General features: G+C 50.0%; 1 protein-coding gene across 4 annotated transcripts in view; it reads left to right on the top strand.

Annotated features, from left to right (window-relative positions):
* Window positions 1-16,638, top strand: part of ZNF512B (zinc finger protein 512B) — a 99,375-nt gene that overhangs the window by 14,329 nt on the left and 68,408 nt on the right. For 3 of the 4 annotated variants that reach the window (XM_075901007.1, XM_075901008.1, XM_075901006.1), the window contains exons 2-3: window positions 782-907; window positions 15,314-15,393. In XM_075901007.1, coding sequence (XP_075757122.1) covers window positions 784-907; window positions 15,314-15,393 — 204 coding nt within the window. In that variant the 5' untranslated portion in view covers window positions 782-783. The remainder of the gene's footprint in view (window positions 1-781; window positions 908-15,313; window positions 15,394-16,638) is intronic. The other variant, XM_075901009.1, reaches the window with a different exon arrangement.

Here is a 16,638-nt window from a genome sequence, read left to right as displayed (position 1 = left end):
AACCCACTCGGGCTGGAATTGTAACCACCAGCAATTCCAAGCACTAATCCTGCCATCATGGAGGCAGATGGAGTTTTGCTGTGGGCTTCCATGGGAAGTGAGATCAGCTTCTCGTGACTGTTTTGGTGGCTCGTTAGTGACAGAGAAACTAAACTGAATGATTAGTCCGGGGATGCAGATAACATTCACAATTCTCAGTTTGCCACGAAGAGCGAAAATTGGAAATTTATCATGGGATCTGTTCATTAAAACTCACTTCTTTTGCTGTCTTCCAATGAAAGCAGAGAAATAAACGAAGAGGAAAAGCTGTTTCTTCGTTATTTCTGTGTGTGAATCTGGCCCATCATTTCTAATAAAGGCTTTTCTCTTGAATGTGTAGCGAAAACAGGCTTATAATGAAAACCACTTCTCACCCACGTCTGTAATATCCTTCAACCATAAAACCAATAAAAATGCATCCTGCCAGGGTTCTCTGGAAGTTGTGCGCTGGTGCAGCCACTCAGGTGAAATTAAAACGTGCCCAGCTGATTATTAGAGCACTCACAGCTAGGTTTTGTGTTTCTGTTGGTGGTGCACATCCGCACATGCCTCAGTGCACATAAAATTATTCTGCATGTGGATGGAAAAGATAAGAAGGACCCTGTTTCTTTTGTGTTTATGGGAACATTTAGTCCTGTTTAATATTTTTTCCACCCTGGTTGCCGTTCTTGCTTGCAGCATGTGCTTTCTCTGTGGTGGAGGCTTTTGTGTGGTTTTAACATGTGTCCTCTGCTTGTTCTAGAGATGGCAGATTCGTATTCCTTCAGAGGTGGAAGAAAGGGTGCAGGATCCAGCAAAAGCCGTGTAAGCAAAGAACGCAGCAGGACAGAGATGAGGGTAAATCTGACGCCTGAGTCCCCAAAGCTGGGTAAGGAATTGGGGTTTTCTTTTCTCAAAACCACAGAGGTGGAGGAGATGGGGCAGGCGGTAGGGTTTTGGAACTGCCGCCTTCCAAACCAAGAGCATGAAGATATAACTCTCAGCCTGCCAAAGCCCGTGTGTGAGGGCAAGACCCAGACTGGCATTAGGGATGTTAGATTTCGTGTAATTGAATCATCATGTAACTGCTCCAAATCTTATCGGTTACACCCGGAGTGGAGCACCTAAGGCCCGGGGGGCCAGATTTGGTCCCTAGTTTGCCTGGATCCAGCCCCTGAAGATCAGGGCTCCAGTCCCCGTCCCCCCCATGGGGCTGGAGCACACAAAATCTACTAGCCTGGCCCCGTAGGCTCTGGTGTGCGAGGGGAATGTGGGGAGTGTTTTTTCTGCTTCTCAGTCGGGGGCCATGTCATAGAGGGGCTTGGGGTTTTGGTTGTGCTTTTCACTTGGGTGTGGCCCTTGACTGATTTTTCTGTGGGTTTCCAGACCCTGATCCAAAAATGGTTCCCCGCCCCTGGGTTACACGATTGTTGGATAGTCCCCGGGGGCGGGGCCGGTAGCTAGTGCACTCCCAGCCCCACTCCCGGGGAGCCCCCTGCGCTGCTGCCTCTGTATCAGAGGTTGCACGATGAAAATCTGGCTTCCCGCACAGACCAGCTCCCGCCTGCCGCCCCACACTGCTGCCTCTGACGCAGAGAAGCATTTTCTGCAGACAAGCTCTTACACCCGCCTTCCAGAGCGTGTCTGTGCCCCTAGACTGGACTGGAACGTGGACGGAAGCCCGTGGCGTGGCATGAAACGGGAGCAGAACTCCGGACTGCTGCCTGTCTAGACTGTCGCGCCTGGCATCTCGTTTGTCACACGCGCACACCCCAGGACGGTGGCTCGGTGACTGCCTGAGGCCAGTAGGATTCGGGCGCTAAAGGTGGCCATTCTGGTCAACACTGATTTGTCTATCCAGGGCTCTGGTTGAGTTACTTTGCGTGGAACCAATGCCCTGGCTGTGCAAGAGCCCGTTGGGAAGCTTCGCCTCCCCATGGAGAGACCTTTTGTGGCCGCCATGTGACTCACATGATCTTCACCATCCCTCAAGGCTCCCGCCTCCTCACAGTGCAGCTCATTCAGACGCCCAGTACCACGCCCCGGGGCGCTCTCGTTTTTTGGGAACTCTTGGCCCGGATGGCGTGGTCATTCTGTTTGTGATTATTGATTCATGTGTAACGGGATTCGTCACATGGGCAATGGGCTTAAACTGCAGCAAGGGAGGTTTAGGTTGGACATTAAGAAAAACTTCCTTATTGTCCAGGTGGTTAAACACTGGAATAAATTGCCCGGGGAGGTTGTGGAATCTCCGTCACTGGAGATATTGAAGAGCAGGTTGGACAGACATCTATCAGGGATGGTCTTGCTGGTGCTTGGTCCTGCAGTGAGGGCAGGGGACTGGACTTGATGACCTCTCGAGGTCCCTTCCAGTTCTAGTGTTCTATGATTCTGTGGATAGTTGGTGCCAGTTCACAATGTCCACAGAAGACCCAAAACGCTCCTCCCCCAGCTGGCAGAATGGGGTGGAGCCTTCGCTGACATGGTATTCGAGTGGTCGGCCAACTGGGTGATCTACTGGTCTGACGCTTCCTGGTGCTCTACGCTCCATTTTAAGATGGCAGGCCCCCGAAGACGGCTCTTGTGCTCTTGGAAGTCGGCGTTGGCTAATCTGACTTTGGCCCGCGGGCCTTGGTGGCTAGGCACAGAATAGAGACTCGGCTTATGCTGATGGATGGCGGATGCCACATGAATCATGTGGCAATGACAAAAACCCACTTAGGGGACATTCCCTCTGAAGCATTTGGCATTGGTCACTGTCGGCAGACAGGATACTGGGCTGGATGGACCTTTGGTCTGACCCGGTCTGGCTGTTCTTATGTGGGAGAACTGGCTGTTTACAGGAAGCTGTGAATGATTTGGAGACACTTTAAAGCAGGGATGCGGAACCTCAGGCTTGGGGGCCGGATGTGGCCCCCTACTTGCCTGGATGTGTCCCCCAAGGCTCAGGGCTCCCCCCAGGATAGGGGAGCCCATGCTGCTGCCCCAGCGAGGGCACACAAATCTACTAGGCTAGGGAAGGCCTCGCTAGGCTCTGGTATGCGAGGGGAGTGGGGGAGTGTCTTTCTCAGTTGGGGGCTACATCAGTGAGGTGTTTTGTGGGTATTTTTATTTTTGCTTCTCATTTGTGTGTGGCCCCTGACTGATTTTTCTGTGGGTCAGTGGCCCCCGAGTCAAAAAAGGTTCCTCACTCTGCTGTGAAGGACTCTATGGGTACGTCTAAACTACATGCCTCTGTCGGCAGAGGCATGTAGATTTGTTTGTTCAGCAAAGGCAAATGAAGCCGCGATTTAAATGATCGCGGCTTCATTTACATTTACATGGCTGCTGCGCTGAGCCGACAAACAGCTGATCAGCTGTTTGTCGGCTCGCGCGCTAGTCTGGACGTTCCCCCTGTCGACATCAAAGCCCTTTGTCGGCAGCCCCGGTAAACCTCATTCCACGAGGAATAACGGGGCTGCCGACAAAGGGCTTTGATGTCGACAGGGGGAACATCCAGACTAGCGCGCGAGCCGACAAACAGCTGATCAGCTGTTTGTCGGCTCAGCGCGGCAGCCATGTAAATGTAAATGAAGCCGCGATCATTTAAATCGCGGCTTCATTTGCCTTTGCTGATCTGTCTAATCTACATGCCTCTGCCGACAGAGGCATGTAGTCTAGACACAGCCTATGATAGGTGATGTGCACATTATGAAACATCTCAAGAGAGGCCCCTGAAATCAATGGACACCTGGTAAAATCTTGCCCTAAGGCTGTGTCTACATTGGCACCCTTTTCCGGAAAAGGGATGCTAATGAGACAAGTCGGAATTGCAAATGCCGAGGGGGATTTAAATATCCCCCGCGGCATTTGCATGAACATGGCTGCCGCTTTTTTCTGGCTCGGAGCTTTGCCGGAGAAAAGCGCCAGTCTAGACGGGATCTTTTGGAAAATAAAGCCTTTTCCAGAAGATCCCTTATTCCTCTTAAAATCAGGAATATCCCCCGCAGCATTTGCAATTCCGACTTGTCTCATTAGCATTCCTTTTCCGGAAAAGGGTGCCAATGTAGACACAGCCTGTGTGTTGTTTTTTCTATGTAGGCAATTGCCGTTATTCAGTTGCTGGTAGGACAGACAGCGGCTCTCCTGACCATGCACATGCCAGGGCGTGCTCACGAGACACTCTTGGGTTAAACAGCGGTCCAGACCCTGAAAAAGTTTTTAAGAACTTTTCTTAAACTGAGATTAAAGGCCCCCTTGGGGTAAAGAATGAGACATTCCATTTCACAGGTCAGCACCCCTCCCACCCCAAAATTAGGCATCAGAGACACGCTGATGAGCGGCCCAATTGTCTGAGTGTTCACAAGGGCTTGTAGCGCCAGCGAGGTAGAAAATAATTAATTATGGGCATGTAATTGCTCTCCCAGTGGTGTTACTCAGAGCTAAGTAGAATGAACTAAATCTATCGAAGGGCTTTTCTGGTTTTTGCTGTATCAGCTCTTGTCAATGTCTTTACAATTAAAAAAAAACAACTCTCCATTTTTAATCCTTCCACTTTCTGGTTTAAATGAATGTGATGAAGCAAAAACTTTTAATTATTCCCCCTGGTGGGAGCGTTCGGTGGGGTGTTAGCGCCTGGCCAAGTTAACGTCACAGATGTGAAATTGAGCTGCATGCAGGACGAAGGGGCCTCTTCAGTACTACAGGTTGAACCTCTGTAGTGTGGCACTCTCTGGTCTGGCAACATCCCTGGTCCGGCATGATTTTTGTTAGCCGATGTCCACTTACCATGGGTGTGGCCAAGTTTGCTGCAGTTCCATAAAGTTTGTTTACAGCCGCCAGTCCTGGCTCTGTTCTGTGCTGTTATTTAGCTCCAGTTGACCCCATATGTCTTCTAAGAGCCCAGCAAGCAATGGAAGTGTGGGTAATTCTGCTAGATAATTTTGATCTCTGTGGTCCGGCAAAGTCTCTGAGGGTTCCGGACTAGAGAGATTCAGCCTGTAGCTTTGCTAGCCTTCGCTGTCTTGCAGTAGTATCAAAGCCCCAGACCTGTATGATCTGAGATCCATTTCAAGGACAGCGTGGCTTTCGTGCTGTGTCTTTGATCTTGACAGCAAGGGGCTTTGGATCCCTAGTGAATTTGCACAGACTCCCATGGATCTTAAAGGTACAGCACCTGACCCCATCTCTCAAGCTCCTGTAGAAAAAGATGGACACTTTTGCATTTCTCTCTGCAGCTGCGGGATAGGAGGAGCAAAACACTTGCCATATCACGCAGGCTTGTAGCAGCCTCCTTTGTGCATGACTATAATCACTCTGAGCTTAACACCAGGAGCGCTGGGCTGTGCATCACATTGCCAGCGCAGTACGTAATCCTGCCACACTACCCACAGCTGCCTTCCCTGCAGCTGGGCCATAGGGCTGGCAGGTGGCACAGACGGGCAACTGTGAGCCCCGATGTTGGGGGGAATCAGCGATATCGTTTCTGTTTCTCTGGACCGGGCTTCCAAACGCCCCCCCTTTCTTCATCCTGGATAAAAAAGCTGTTTGCATCTCTGTCAGCACTGCAAATGGATGAACCCAGATTTACATTTCAAAACAGGAGTTTTAAAGTCTTTAAAAAAAAATGTACGGGGTAGCCTTGAAATGAGCCCGGAGCAGGCTCCGTTATTGTGGACACAGTACCTCGACTTAGAGCCCCAGGAAGCACTGGGGAGTAATTATTTTGAGTTACTCTGGGGAGTAGTTATTTCAAATAGCGGCACCGGAGCATCCATGTTACCGTTATTTTAAAATAAGCGTTATTCCCTGAGGAAAGCAGGAGCACAAATTTCGAAATAACCTGCCCATTATTTCGAAGTAACGGGCTTGGTAGCGTGGACACGCCGCTTATTATTTCAAAATAAGGGGGGGTTATTTCGAAATAACTCCCTAGTGCAGGCCAGGGCTCGGGGAACTACCTAGAAAGATGGGGACAGGCTGTTCCAATTGCTTTGGAGAATTCTGAACTGTCAGCGTGTTAGCAGGAGCGGCCCGTGAGCCTAGGCGAGCTAGGCAGCTGCCTAGGGTGCCGCTAGCCCGGGCGCTCGATGATGATGTCACTGCCATTGATGGCCATGCAGGCAGGGGTGCTGATTGTGCCACCCCGCCTAGGGCGCCAGCTGCTGCAGCCGGCCTCGGGCAGCTCCTGCGTGTTAGTGTAACCCACCCACCACACCTGTCCTGTGTAGTGGCACTTAGAAACCTTACAGTGAGAGAGAATGAGTCTGCTCTACGGCTTTAATTGAGAGCCTGCTGGCTTTTAGCTCAAGCGGTGGAGGCGCATGCACTAAGCTCCAGAAGTCGCAGGTTCGGTTCTGCCTCTCGGCATTGCATTTAGGAGGGACAAAGTGGAAAAATGACAGATGTGTTTCAAAACAGACTGCCCCTTCTGAACAGGGAAGTTGCAGGGTTGCGAACTCTTGCTGTGCGTCTTGCCGTGTTGGGTGTTGGTCCGAAAGTCCCAGCTCCTGGAGTCCTGGGATTAGGTGAGACTCTGAACTTCACTTACAGTAAAGTTTCTAGCCCTTGCAGTTGCACAGAATAGCTTGAAAATACGACCTGGGTGCCCCTCATCGTCTCAGCGTCCAGGAGGCAAAGAAAAACGTATCACCCACAAACTCTAGGAAAACTGAGAACTTCGGTGAGGAGTTTAAAAGGGAACCTGCAAACCTTACGCCAGAACTAATATGATTTCAAACTATGCACAATTCTGTTCACCTGCTAAACCAGGGCTAGTGATTGTTTTTGATGGGCAAGTGCATAGCATTCAGGGTTTTTTTGTTTTGTTTTGTTTTGTTTTTTTCATTCTGCTCAATGATCCTGGCAGGAGAAGGGCAAGCAAAGTTTCCATCTGCGTTGGTGTGTTTTCATGAGTTTTGTGAGGCTGTAAAGTTTGGGGCTGAATGGCAGAAAGAGCAGCAGATACACAGCTGTGAAGTAACCTGCTTTCATGGGCTCCTGTCTCCAGTGTCACGCCAGCTGGCTCCTGGTTGCTCAGACCACTAGAATGTATCATTCTGCCGTATTGACAGCTGTGAGTATGGTGCTAAAACCTTTCAGGGGAGTCAGGGTTGTGGCTTTGGATGGCAGAGGGCCTACCGTCCAGCAGTTATTTTATATTCCATAAGGGCTATAACTGTGCCACAGTCAGTGGAGTGATGGGTCTCTGGCTACCAAAACCGAGCAGAGCAGCCGCTACGATTTTAAGGAACTAGAAAATAAAATCCTAAACCGTCTTCTTTTCTAGATGCCTCTTTGCTCAGCATATTTAGAGTGTATAACAAAAAAATAAAAAACCCTTGAAAGTCAGCTTATTCAGGGAAAATGTTTTTTGTCGGTAGCCAAGTAGCCTTTCATGTAACTTCTTGTTTGTTTTTTCCCCTTTTTTTGGAGCAAATGTTACAACACAGAGCTATCTTCTAAATTAGAGCCAGATTGTGAGCCGGAATTGAATTCTTGGGCACTGCAGCATGCGACTTTGCAGATTTTGTTCTTGGGTTGTTCTTTGTTTGATTTTTCTGGTGGTGGTTTTTTTTTTGTAGATTGTTCCCCACATGGTGGCTTTGTTTCCTCTGCAGATGGAGCATTTACTAGCAAACAGTGGTGTGGCCAGGTCTCCCGGGCAGCTGGGTGGCCTAATGGTTAGGGCCCGGAGTTAGCTGGTGGCACGGGGTGTAGGCCCCTGCCTCTGAGGCCCCGGGCTTAGGAATTCCAGCCTCTTATCCGAGTCTGGTAAGTTTGGGGCATGGCGTGCCCCCTTGGCACCAGGGGGAGGGGTTGGAGGCTTACGTGCTTCTGTGGCTGATCCAGTAGACGGCTCTGGTTCAGGTCCTGCAGAGGGCAGAACCAGCTCCCGTCTCGTCTATGGTCAGCCCCTAACTGAGCCAGGTTCCTCTTTTATTCTCCCTCCAGCCCTGGCTAGTTGGGCAAAAAGGCTTTGGTTAGCCCCTGCTCTGCCAGGCCCTCCTCTCACTCCCTCACAAGTGGTCCCCACCCCTTTTAATTAAACCCTCCCCATCTAAACCTGAACCTTCATTTTTCTGCTGGCCTACTCCAGTTTTTGCCAAGGGACATCTCTTCCAATGCCTTTGGGTTTAATTCACTCTGTGCACCACTTAAGTTATAATTAAGCCCTCAAAGAAATGCTTACATCGGACAGACTTTGCCTTGGCCCTCTGGGTGGGGGGACGAGGGTTTCACTTCTTGGAGCAGGTGCACTTTCTTTCACGGCCATGTCACAATGGCGGCTCATAGTCATCCTATAATCAACCAGGACTCCGAGGTCCTTCTCCTCCTATTAGCTTGTACAAAGGATGAGATTCACACGCTCAGAACCTATTTGTGTTTGGCTTGGGATTGGTATCTGTCACTGTTCTTAGCTTACCAGCCGTGTGCCAAAAACTGTGCATGCAAATAGTTGTCCAGGCAAAGTTGTGCATGCACACAAGGAGGCCTTGTTTTGACAATTCGGTTCCGAAGTCTTAAGTTTTTACATCACGATTGCAGATATTTGCATAGTTACAGCTGCAAAGAAGGTCTAATTTAATTACAGAAAATGCTAAGGATTTGTTTCCACGATTCACGCTTGTTTGGCGGGACACCAGGGCCTGCGTTTTTCAAAAGTGGCACCCCATTTTGGATGTTTCCAGTTGAGGTGGCCACATTTTTAAAAACCTGGAGGCTGGCTTTTCAGAAGTGCTGAGCACCTGCATTGGTGTATAAACATGTGCTGAGCAAAGGCCGCTAGGATCATATTAGCACCACTCTTACTGTATTTTTCTTAGCGCCCTGGCTGTTGGAGGCATGTTCTGAAATGAGAATTGCAGTTTTCATTTAAAGAGCAAAAGTTTGATCCGGCCCGCGGACTGCATCTGGCTTCTTTCTATTTAGATCCTGCGACCCATGCCACCGAATTCTAGGTGATGGCCCATGCAGCAGGATCCTATTTAACTGGCTCATGGTGGTGGTACTATCCTGGCAGGGGCCGGAGTCAAGAGCCCTTTAAATAGCACAGCAACCCCAGACAGCTGCCAGGCAACACCATAGTGGCAAGGCTGGGAGTCCTTTGCTATGCTTTCAATTCAAAGCCTCCAGCCTTAGAGAACTCTTGACAGTAGGCTAATCCCCAGGCCCCGCCCCCTTCTGCCTCTAGCCCCACTCCTTCCCTTCCCAAGACCCCATACCAAAATTCATGGGCAGTTGGCAATGTAGTTGAAGGAAGGCAAAGCCTTCCCAAAATTGCCTACATAAATGACCACCTAAGGCTGGGGCCACTGCTAGGGAAGGCAGCCTGCTGTTCCCCGCCCGCCCCTGCGCGGCAGCCTGGCTTTCCCCGGTAACCAAGGAGAGCCGGGCCGGAGCTGCAGCATGGCAGCCACGGCGCTCAGTATGGCCTGGAAGATCGGGCTGGTAGTGGGCGTGGCCTCGGGCAGAAAGGGGTGGGGCCTCGGGCAGAAAGGGGTGGGGCTGGGGCTTCCCTTCCCCAGCTGGGCTTTCACCCGATGCCTATGCCTCCCTCCGGAAATTATAGCCCACTCTTTCCCTAATTCAGCCAGCCTGTTCTGTAACGAAGCAAGGGAAACTCAACCGTGGCTTGAAAGTGCGTCTGGCTGCTTTTCTGATCCCTTGCCAGTAAGTAAATACTTCAGCTGAATCCCAAAATCCTCTGTTTGCAAAATAAACAGCACTGTCCGCAGATGGGAAGGATGTCAGCAAACCTGTCGCCTTTGCAGTCTGCTTTCGACAAGGCTCGACTTTCGCAGGGCCAGGCCTCTTCATCCGAAGAGAGTGTTTCTGACCTGTCTGGTGTGAAGGAGCCCAGCATCTCCCGAGATGGATGGGGAGGAGAAGGAAACTGCCTCCCTCCTCTTGTAAGGAACTCGAATCTGAGCTGTTAACTGAGGCGGTAGGCCAGAACAGCACAGGGGCAATCTTTTCCTCTGCCTGTTTTGTGTGGAATTTAAATATGTAATTGCCTCTTCCATGGGTGATGGGTGAAGGCCCCGCTGGGGAAGGCAAGCTCTACCCCCGCCCCTTCCACTTGAGGCCCCGCCCCTGGAGCCAAGCCCCGCCCACTTCCAGCCTGAACCTTCCAGGCCATCTGGAGGGCTGGGGTTGCCATGCAGCAGCCTCGGCCCCGGCCCTTCCTGATGGGAAGAGCATCTAGGCAATTTGGAAAGGCTGTGCCTTCTCTTACCTACGTTATTGGTTGCCCATGGCCCCATTCATGGGGAGTGGAATAGACCCCTGAAAAATCTTTTCACCAAAAACCCACCTGGGACATTGACTATCTGTAGTGGAAGAGGAAGAGTGAAGTTCCATGTTGCTTTGGTGATGCTGATTATCTGGTTTCTCTGGTACTCGGATCCTGTCTTATTCTAGAGTAGCTCCATAGATTTCAGTGCAAAACTGGAGTATTGCTGAGTAGGCCTCCTGGCTGTAGGCTGGAGACCGCAATGTTATGATGTCAGCATTCATCTAACGCCCCGCACTGGGATTTGTAAGTGCTAGTTGCCATCCCTTGACTGTTCAGAGGGGTTCTCTGCTGGCTCTGGTAGGCTCATGACAATAATGAAAACTGAGCAGGGTTAGACCAAACTGGGGCTTTATCTCTGCTTTTGTTTCCAAGGAGGGTTCTGTGAAATTAGACAGGATAGTGTCTGTCCGGCTTGAAATGAGAGAGAGGCCATGTCTTTGCTCGCCACACCGGAGATCAATCTTCTGGCGTTTGATTTAGTGGGTCTAGGTAAGACCCGCTAAATCGAACACCAAGGGTGGCCTCGGTCGGAGCTGGTACTCTTAGCAGTCATGAGGAGTAAGGGACGCTGACAGGAGTGTTTGCTTCTGTCAGCCTCCCTCTAAGTAGACAGCACCAAGTTCGGTTTAAGGTAAGCCAGTTACGTATGTTACGTAGCTGAAGTTGTGAACCTTAACCCAACCTTTTAGGTCTAGTGTAGACCTGGCTAAAGTTACAAGGAGACACTGGTGCAAGAGTTGACAGAACCTAGGTCACTGAATACCAATGGAGCTCAACTTAGTGGATGTTCAGTGGATTAGCCTTGCTGACTTAGAGTATATTTAAGGTTCCATTATGTTGGCTGTAATGCAGGATGCTAGTGGAAGTCTTATGAAAATACAGCCCTGTGGGACCTCAGCTTGGCAGATGGACTCTGCAAACCAGAGTCATTTGAGTAGGTACCTTGCTGCTTTGATGGATTCAGCAAGTTTGATAGCCCAAAAACTGATAATCCAAGCTCACACATAGAGTGAGGGTTAGAACTAGGTAACATTTTTCAGACAAATAGTTGATTTGATTTTTTAAAATGCTGTTTCACGCGGACCAAAACTATTCCTGAATTTGGGTTGAATTTGGTGAATAGTTTTGGCTGGGGAAAATGCCTTTTTTCATGTTGTCACTGCCCCTCTTGTGCTTTATGAATATGTATAACTTGAAGCTGTATTATGCAAAATGCATCATGGAACATATCAATTTTAAAGTTACAATCTGCTGAATCTGTGTAATCTATTTTTGTGTATGTATCATTCTTGTATGTGCAGTTAGACATATGAAGTGTGACTCTGGCTTTAAATGTGCTAATGAGGGCTATGAGTGATACTTTAGGAACTTAATGACTCAGTACTCAAGCCAACGACCTGTTGATTTTTTCTGTAAGCCTGAACAGTGGTGGTTCCTAGAAAGTCATGTGACCATGCTGCCTGGTACTGGAGTCCATCTTGAATCTAACACTTTTCCATGGGGATGGGTAGTCTAAACTACTGTTTCTCAACCTTTTTTTTATAAAGTACCCCTTTTTCAAAAAAAAGTATAAATACCCCTAGTACCTAGTTTTCAGACACACAATTTTTTTCTACCATTGCTACACATTTGTTTAAACAACTTAATCATAGCCGGGTGGGCAATGACATTTTTGGGTGTAAAAAGTGTAAAAATAATAAAGTGCTACAAAACTTAAAACAAAAATTTAGTTTTTCTCCACATTTCAGTACTGTTGACGTACCCCCCCCCCCAGACTTCTCTCAAGTACCCCTAAGGGTACTCGTACCACTGGTTGAGAAACACTGGTCTAAACAAAGGGTTCCCACTCTTGGGGAAAGTCTATTTAAGGGATGGAAAGTAATCAGGGCTTTGTCTTCAGCTGGCCTTTGAAACTGCCTCACCCACCGTAAGAGGATACAGGTGAAGAAACTTGGCAACAAAAAACTCGAAAGAACTCTGAAAAAAGCTGTAGACTCAGGCCAGAATAACTGTGTAGGGTAAGAATTTGCACATGACAGCTACGTCTACACTGGCACCCTTTTCCGGAAATGCTTAATAGATTAGAATTAGCTGATTTTTTTTTTTTGTTTATTTTACCTTTTCAACTTATTTTGATCTGACTATTTTCACTTGCAACCACATACATCCTACTTTTTATACTTAATGAAAACACTTTTGTTTATTATCAAGCCCATTGTAAATAATTGTTACTTGGAGCGGAGCAATCATTGTGCATAATGATAAAGTGGGTGGACCTAATGAGCTTTCTCTGTGTTAAACTTTTAGGGTACATCTACACAGCAACATTATTTTGAAATAACTAGCGTTATTTCGAAGTAACTTAGTCCGTGTCTACACACCAGGCAGTTATTTTGAAATAATGTACGAGGAGTAAGGGAAGTCGGCAGAAGAGTGCCCTGTTTCAAAATAAGTGCTGTGTAGCCGCTCCCCATTTCGAAATAAGCTATTTCAAAATAAGCTGCGCAGTTGACATAGCTCAATTTGCATAGCTTTTTTTGAGTTTAGCCCTGCTGGGTAGACGCACCCTTAGGCTGTGTCTACATTGGCCCCTATTCCGTATAAGGGATGCAAATGTAGCACTTTGGAATAGGCAAATCCGCGGGGGATTTAAATATCCCCCGCGGCATTTGCATTAACATGGCTGCCGCTTTTTTCCGGCTTGTGGATAAGCCGGAGAAAAGCGCCAGTCTGGACGCGATCCTCCGGAAAATAAGCTCTTTTCCGGAGGATCTCTTATTCCTACTTTCAATAAGAGATCCTCCAGAAAAGAACTTATTTTCCGGAGGATCGCGTCCAGACTGGCGCTTTTCTCCGGCTTATCTACAAGCCGGAAAAAAGCGGCAGCCATGTTAATGCAAATGCCGCGGGGGATATTTAAATCCCCCGCGGATTTGCCTATTCCAAAGTGCTACATTTGCATCCCTTATACGGAATAGGGGCCAATGTAGACACAACCTTAGAGTAAAATGGATTTATTTGGGGTTTTGATCCCTTTTGGGGGTTGATTTCCTGCGTGCTGAGCCCTTGTAGCCCTCCCAGATCTGAGCTACTGTAGAGTCTATGTTGCTGTGCTGGGGAGGGGCTGTAACCCCACCTCTGATTTCTGTGATCCAACCCGTCACAAATGTTTCAACTTTTCATTGGACTATTTTCAAAAGGACAAAGTCAGCTTTTCCTCCCAGAACGGCGTTTCATTTAGAAACGGAGCTGGATTTGTTTTTAAAAAACGAAAACAGGGGAACTAAAAGTGACAGCCTTACTAAAAAAAAAATCGGGGGGGGGGGATTGTTTTGGGTTAACAGAACCAAACCCTCCATTATTCATTCAGCTCCGGTGCAATCCTTCCCTGGACAGTGGAGCCAGAACACAAGCTAGACATCACAAAAGTACCATAGAGACCTGTGTGGGGTGTCTGGTGGAACGCTGCGCGGGCCTGCACCCAGGCAGGGCCTATGAAACACACCCATATGCCCCTCCTTAGGGAAGTGGCGCTGAAAGGGGGGAGGCTGGCCACAGAAAGTGGGGTGTTTCCCCAGGAACAGACACAGCTAGCGAGCTCCTACAACAAGGAGAGCTCAGCCTGAGGCAGTTGCTAGTCTTTTCTTGCCAGCCTCCCCTCCATCATTGGAGGCAGACTCCTGCTACTTGCTGGACGTGAGCGAAAGCTTCTACTCAGGGACCCGCCGTGGCTCCTGGGAAGCTAGAGGCGAGGTCACTGTAAATAGGGCTCTGAAAAGATCCCATGAGTGAGCTGAACTCCTGCCAGGAACAGCAGGGGTGGCTGTCGTGTGGTTCGAGCAATGGCCCAGGCATGGGGAGAACCCAGGGGCACGAGGCTCAAAACTGCTACGGCTTGAGCGTAGGCCGAGGGTCAGCCAGGCCAAGGCCCTCGCAGGGCACATTGGCCCCTCGGCACAGGGGTGAACTTCTCCCACAAGCCACTTCACAAAGATGGATGAAGACCTCTCATTAGGCCCCACCCTTTTTCTCCACCATCTCTTCTTCCTTCCTGGCTCCCCTCCAGTCGCTGCAGCCCCTCACGACCAGCTCCATGGCCATAAGTCCTCAATCTCCTCCAACCATGCCATCGACGCCTAGCTCTCGGCCGCAACGCTTCCATTTTAAGCACATCCGCCATGGGCCCATGGCTGCCCGTTGCTAGGAGACCATTGTGGCGGGATCTTTGCTCATGGTTGCCTTCACTGGGCATCAGGGTTTGTTTCCTTTTTCCAGCCCACGCCTGTTTGTTGTTGAAGACAAAGAGAAAAGGACGAGTTGGGCCTGGATGTCTGGAGCGCCCGGCTTTGGCCGCGTTCTGCTCCTGCGGAAGCCGATGGGTTAAACACAGGGGTAGGGAATCTGTGGCCGGGGGACCAGATGTGGCCCCAGCTTGCCTGGATCTGGCCCCTGAGGCATGGGGCTTCCTCCCCAGCATCAGGGAACCAGAGCCCCCCAACCTGATCCTGCACCCTCCCTCCCACATCCTGCACCCCAAGCCTGCTTCCCGGCAGCCCTCTCCCATGCACTGAACCCTCATTTTTGCCCCCATCCCAGAGGGTAGCGGGACCCACAAAATCTACTAGCCCAGAGGCAATGTCAGTGAGGGTTATTTGGCTTTTTTTTTTCTTTTTCTCATTTTTGTGCGGCCTCCCCCACTGATTTTCTGTGCGTCAGTGGCCCCTGACCTAAATAAGGTTCCCCACCTCTGGGTTAAATCGGAGCAGATCTAGCCCAGCTAAGCATTTTGAAGTTCCCTGGGGATTGGCTGCTGGCCTGCTCGGAGTTTGACTCTAACCCTGCTGAATTGTGGTGGCAAGAATTTGGGACAGTCACGGCACAGGGTGGGAGGAGGTTTGGGAGAGGCTGGGCTATCCCTGCTGGATAATAGGCAGGAGGACTGCAGTGCAAGGTCAGAAATCAAGGTTTCCGAGTGCTAGCTGGAGAGCTGCAGGCCTTATGTTCTGTGTTTGTTTGCAGGAAACGCAACCAGCGACAAAGCAGAAGGCAAGAAGAAAGGGCGGCCCAAGGCGGAAAACCAGGTGCTGAAAGACATTCCTGTAAGAATCCAAATCCATCTGTGCCTTGACTTCTCCCCGTCTCTCTCTGCAATTCTCTCCTTCCTCATGCCGCTCAGCTCCTCTGCTAAGGAGCTAGTAAAAAAACCCAACCCCCCGTGCTCTGAGATGGGGTAGGCCCCGGTGGGTGTTAATTCCGTTAATGTGATGGAATTTGAGGGCGCTGCTGTACCAGCCAGTGGGCGTCTGCCGGAGAGACAGGGAGCTACTACAACCAGCCGCATCCCAAACAGCACTCCCTTCCAATGGCTGCTTTGCTGCCTGGGTTAGCACCAGGCCAAGTCCTTCCAGCAACCCGCCGAGCTAGGTGGGAAGTCGCTAACGCGCTTTGACCGTGGACAGTGCCCGGTGAGTCCAAGTGCCCTTTGGGCTCAGCACCCCTCTGGAGCAGGTCCCCGGGATGCTGACTTCAAAAACGCCTGTGTCTGTGCGTGCAATTGCCTGGGCAAAAGGGATATAGACGCACACAGAGGTCAGCCCTCAAGCTGCCCTCATGGAAGTGGTTTTGCTCAGGCTCGACCTGCTGTTGCTTGTGCTAATGAAGCTGGGACTGCATGCACGTCTGGGAGGCAAAGCGTGATGCGCTTAGGAGAGCGCCATGGGCTATTGGATGATGTGGGCTGTGGATTGGGTATGGGCATTATGTATAAAGTATGGCTAACTGGCATGGTCCATCATGAAGTTTCTTCACTCGAGCGGCCAATGGGGACAGGCCTTGGTTGGATGGGGCTGGAATTGTCCATTGGCATAACATGAAAAATAAATGTAGCCCAGACTCCCAGACGTGATGGGCGGGTTGAGACCCCTGCTTTTCAGCGGGCAGGTACTCTGCGCTTTCTCTGTGGCTTCTGCGTGGTGCCTCCAGCTGGACGCTCAGCCTCACAAGTCACTTTTACGTGTCAAGCTAGTGTTTTCCATGAGGTGGATGAGAGATGTGGTTTATTCACCGTGGGTGTGTCGGGGCGGGTTTAATTATCGGACGGCACCTAGGAAGGTGGGAGTTCTTCCCTGGGGAATTGTACTGTTGAACTTCAGCTTTCTGGCCTGGATGGTACATGGAGCAGCCTGTGCAATATGGGGTAGTTAAATCACGGCGGTGACTTTTGTTATGATTGATGGGGCTGAGTTAGCGTGCATGTTAGTCACCAGGGAACCCCAGTGTGAGCGGGGCTGATTCCCTCGTGCGGGTGCAGTTTGGGACTGCAGGATGGCTTCCCTGTGAAAGCA

The sequence above is a fragment of the Pelodiscus sinensis genome, chromosome 18 (assembly GCF_049634645.1).
Source record: "Pelodiscus sinensis isolate JC-2024 chromosome 18, ASM4963464v1, whole genome shotgun sequence".
In the NCBI taxonomy this organism is placed as follows: domain Eukaryota; kingdom Metazoa; phylum Chordata; order Testudines; family Trionychidae; genus Pelodiscus; species Pelodiscus sinensis.
Note: the sequence above shows the minus strand (reverse complement) of the source record. Positions and strands in the feature narration are given on the sequence as shown.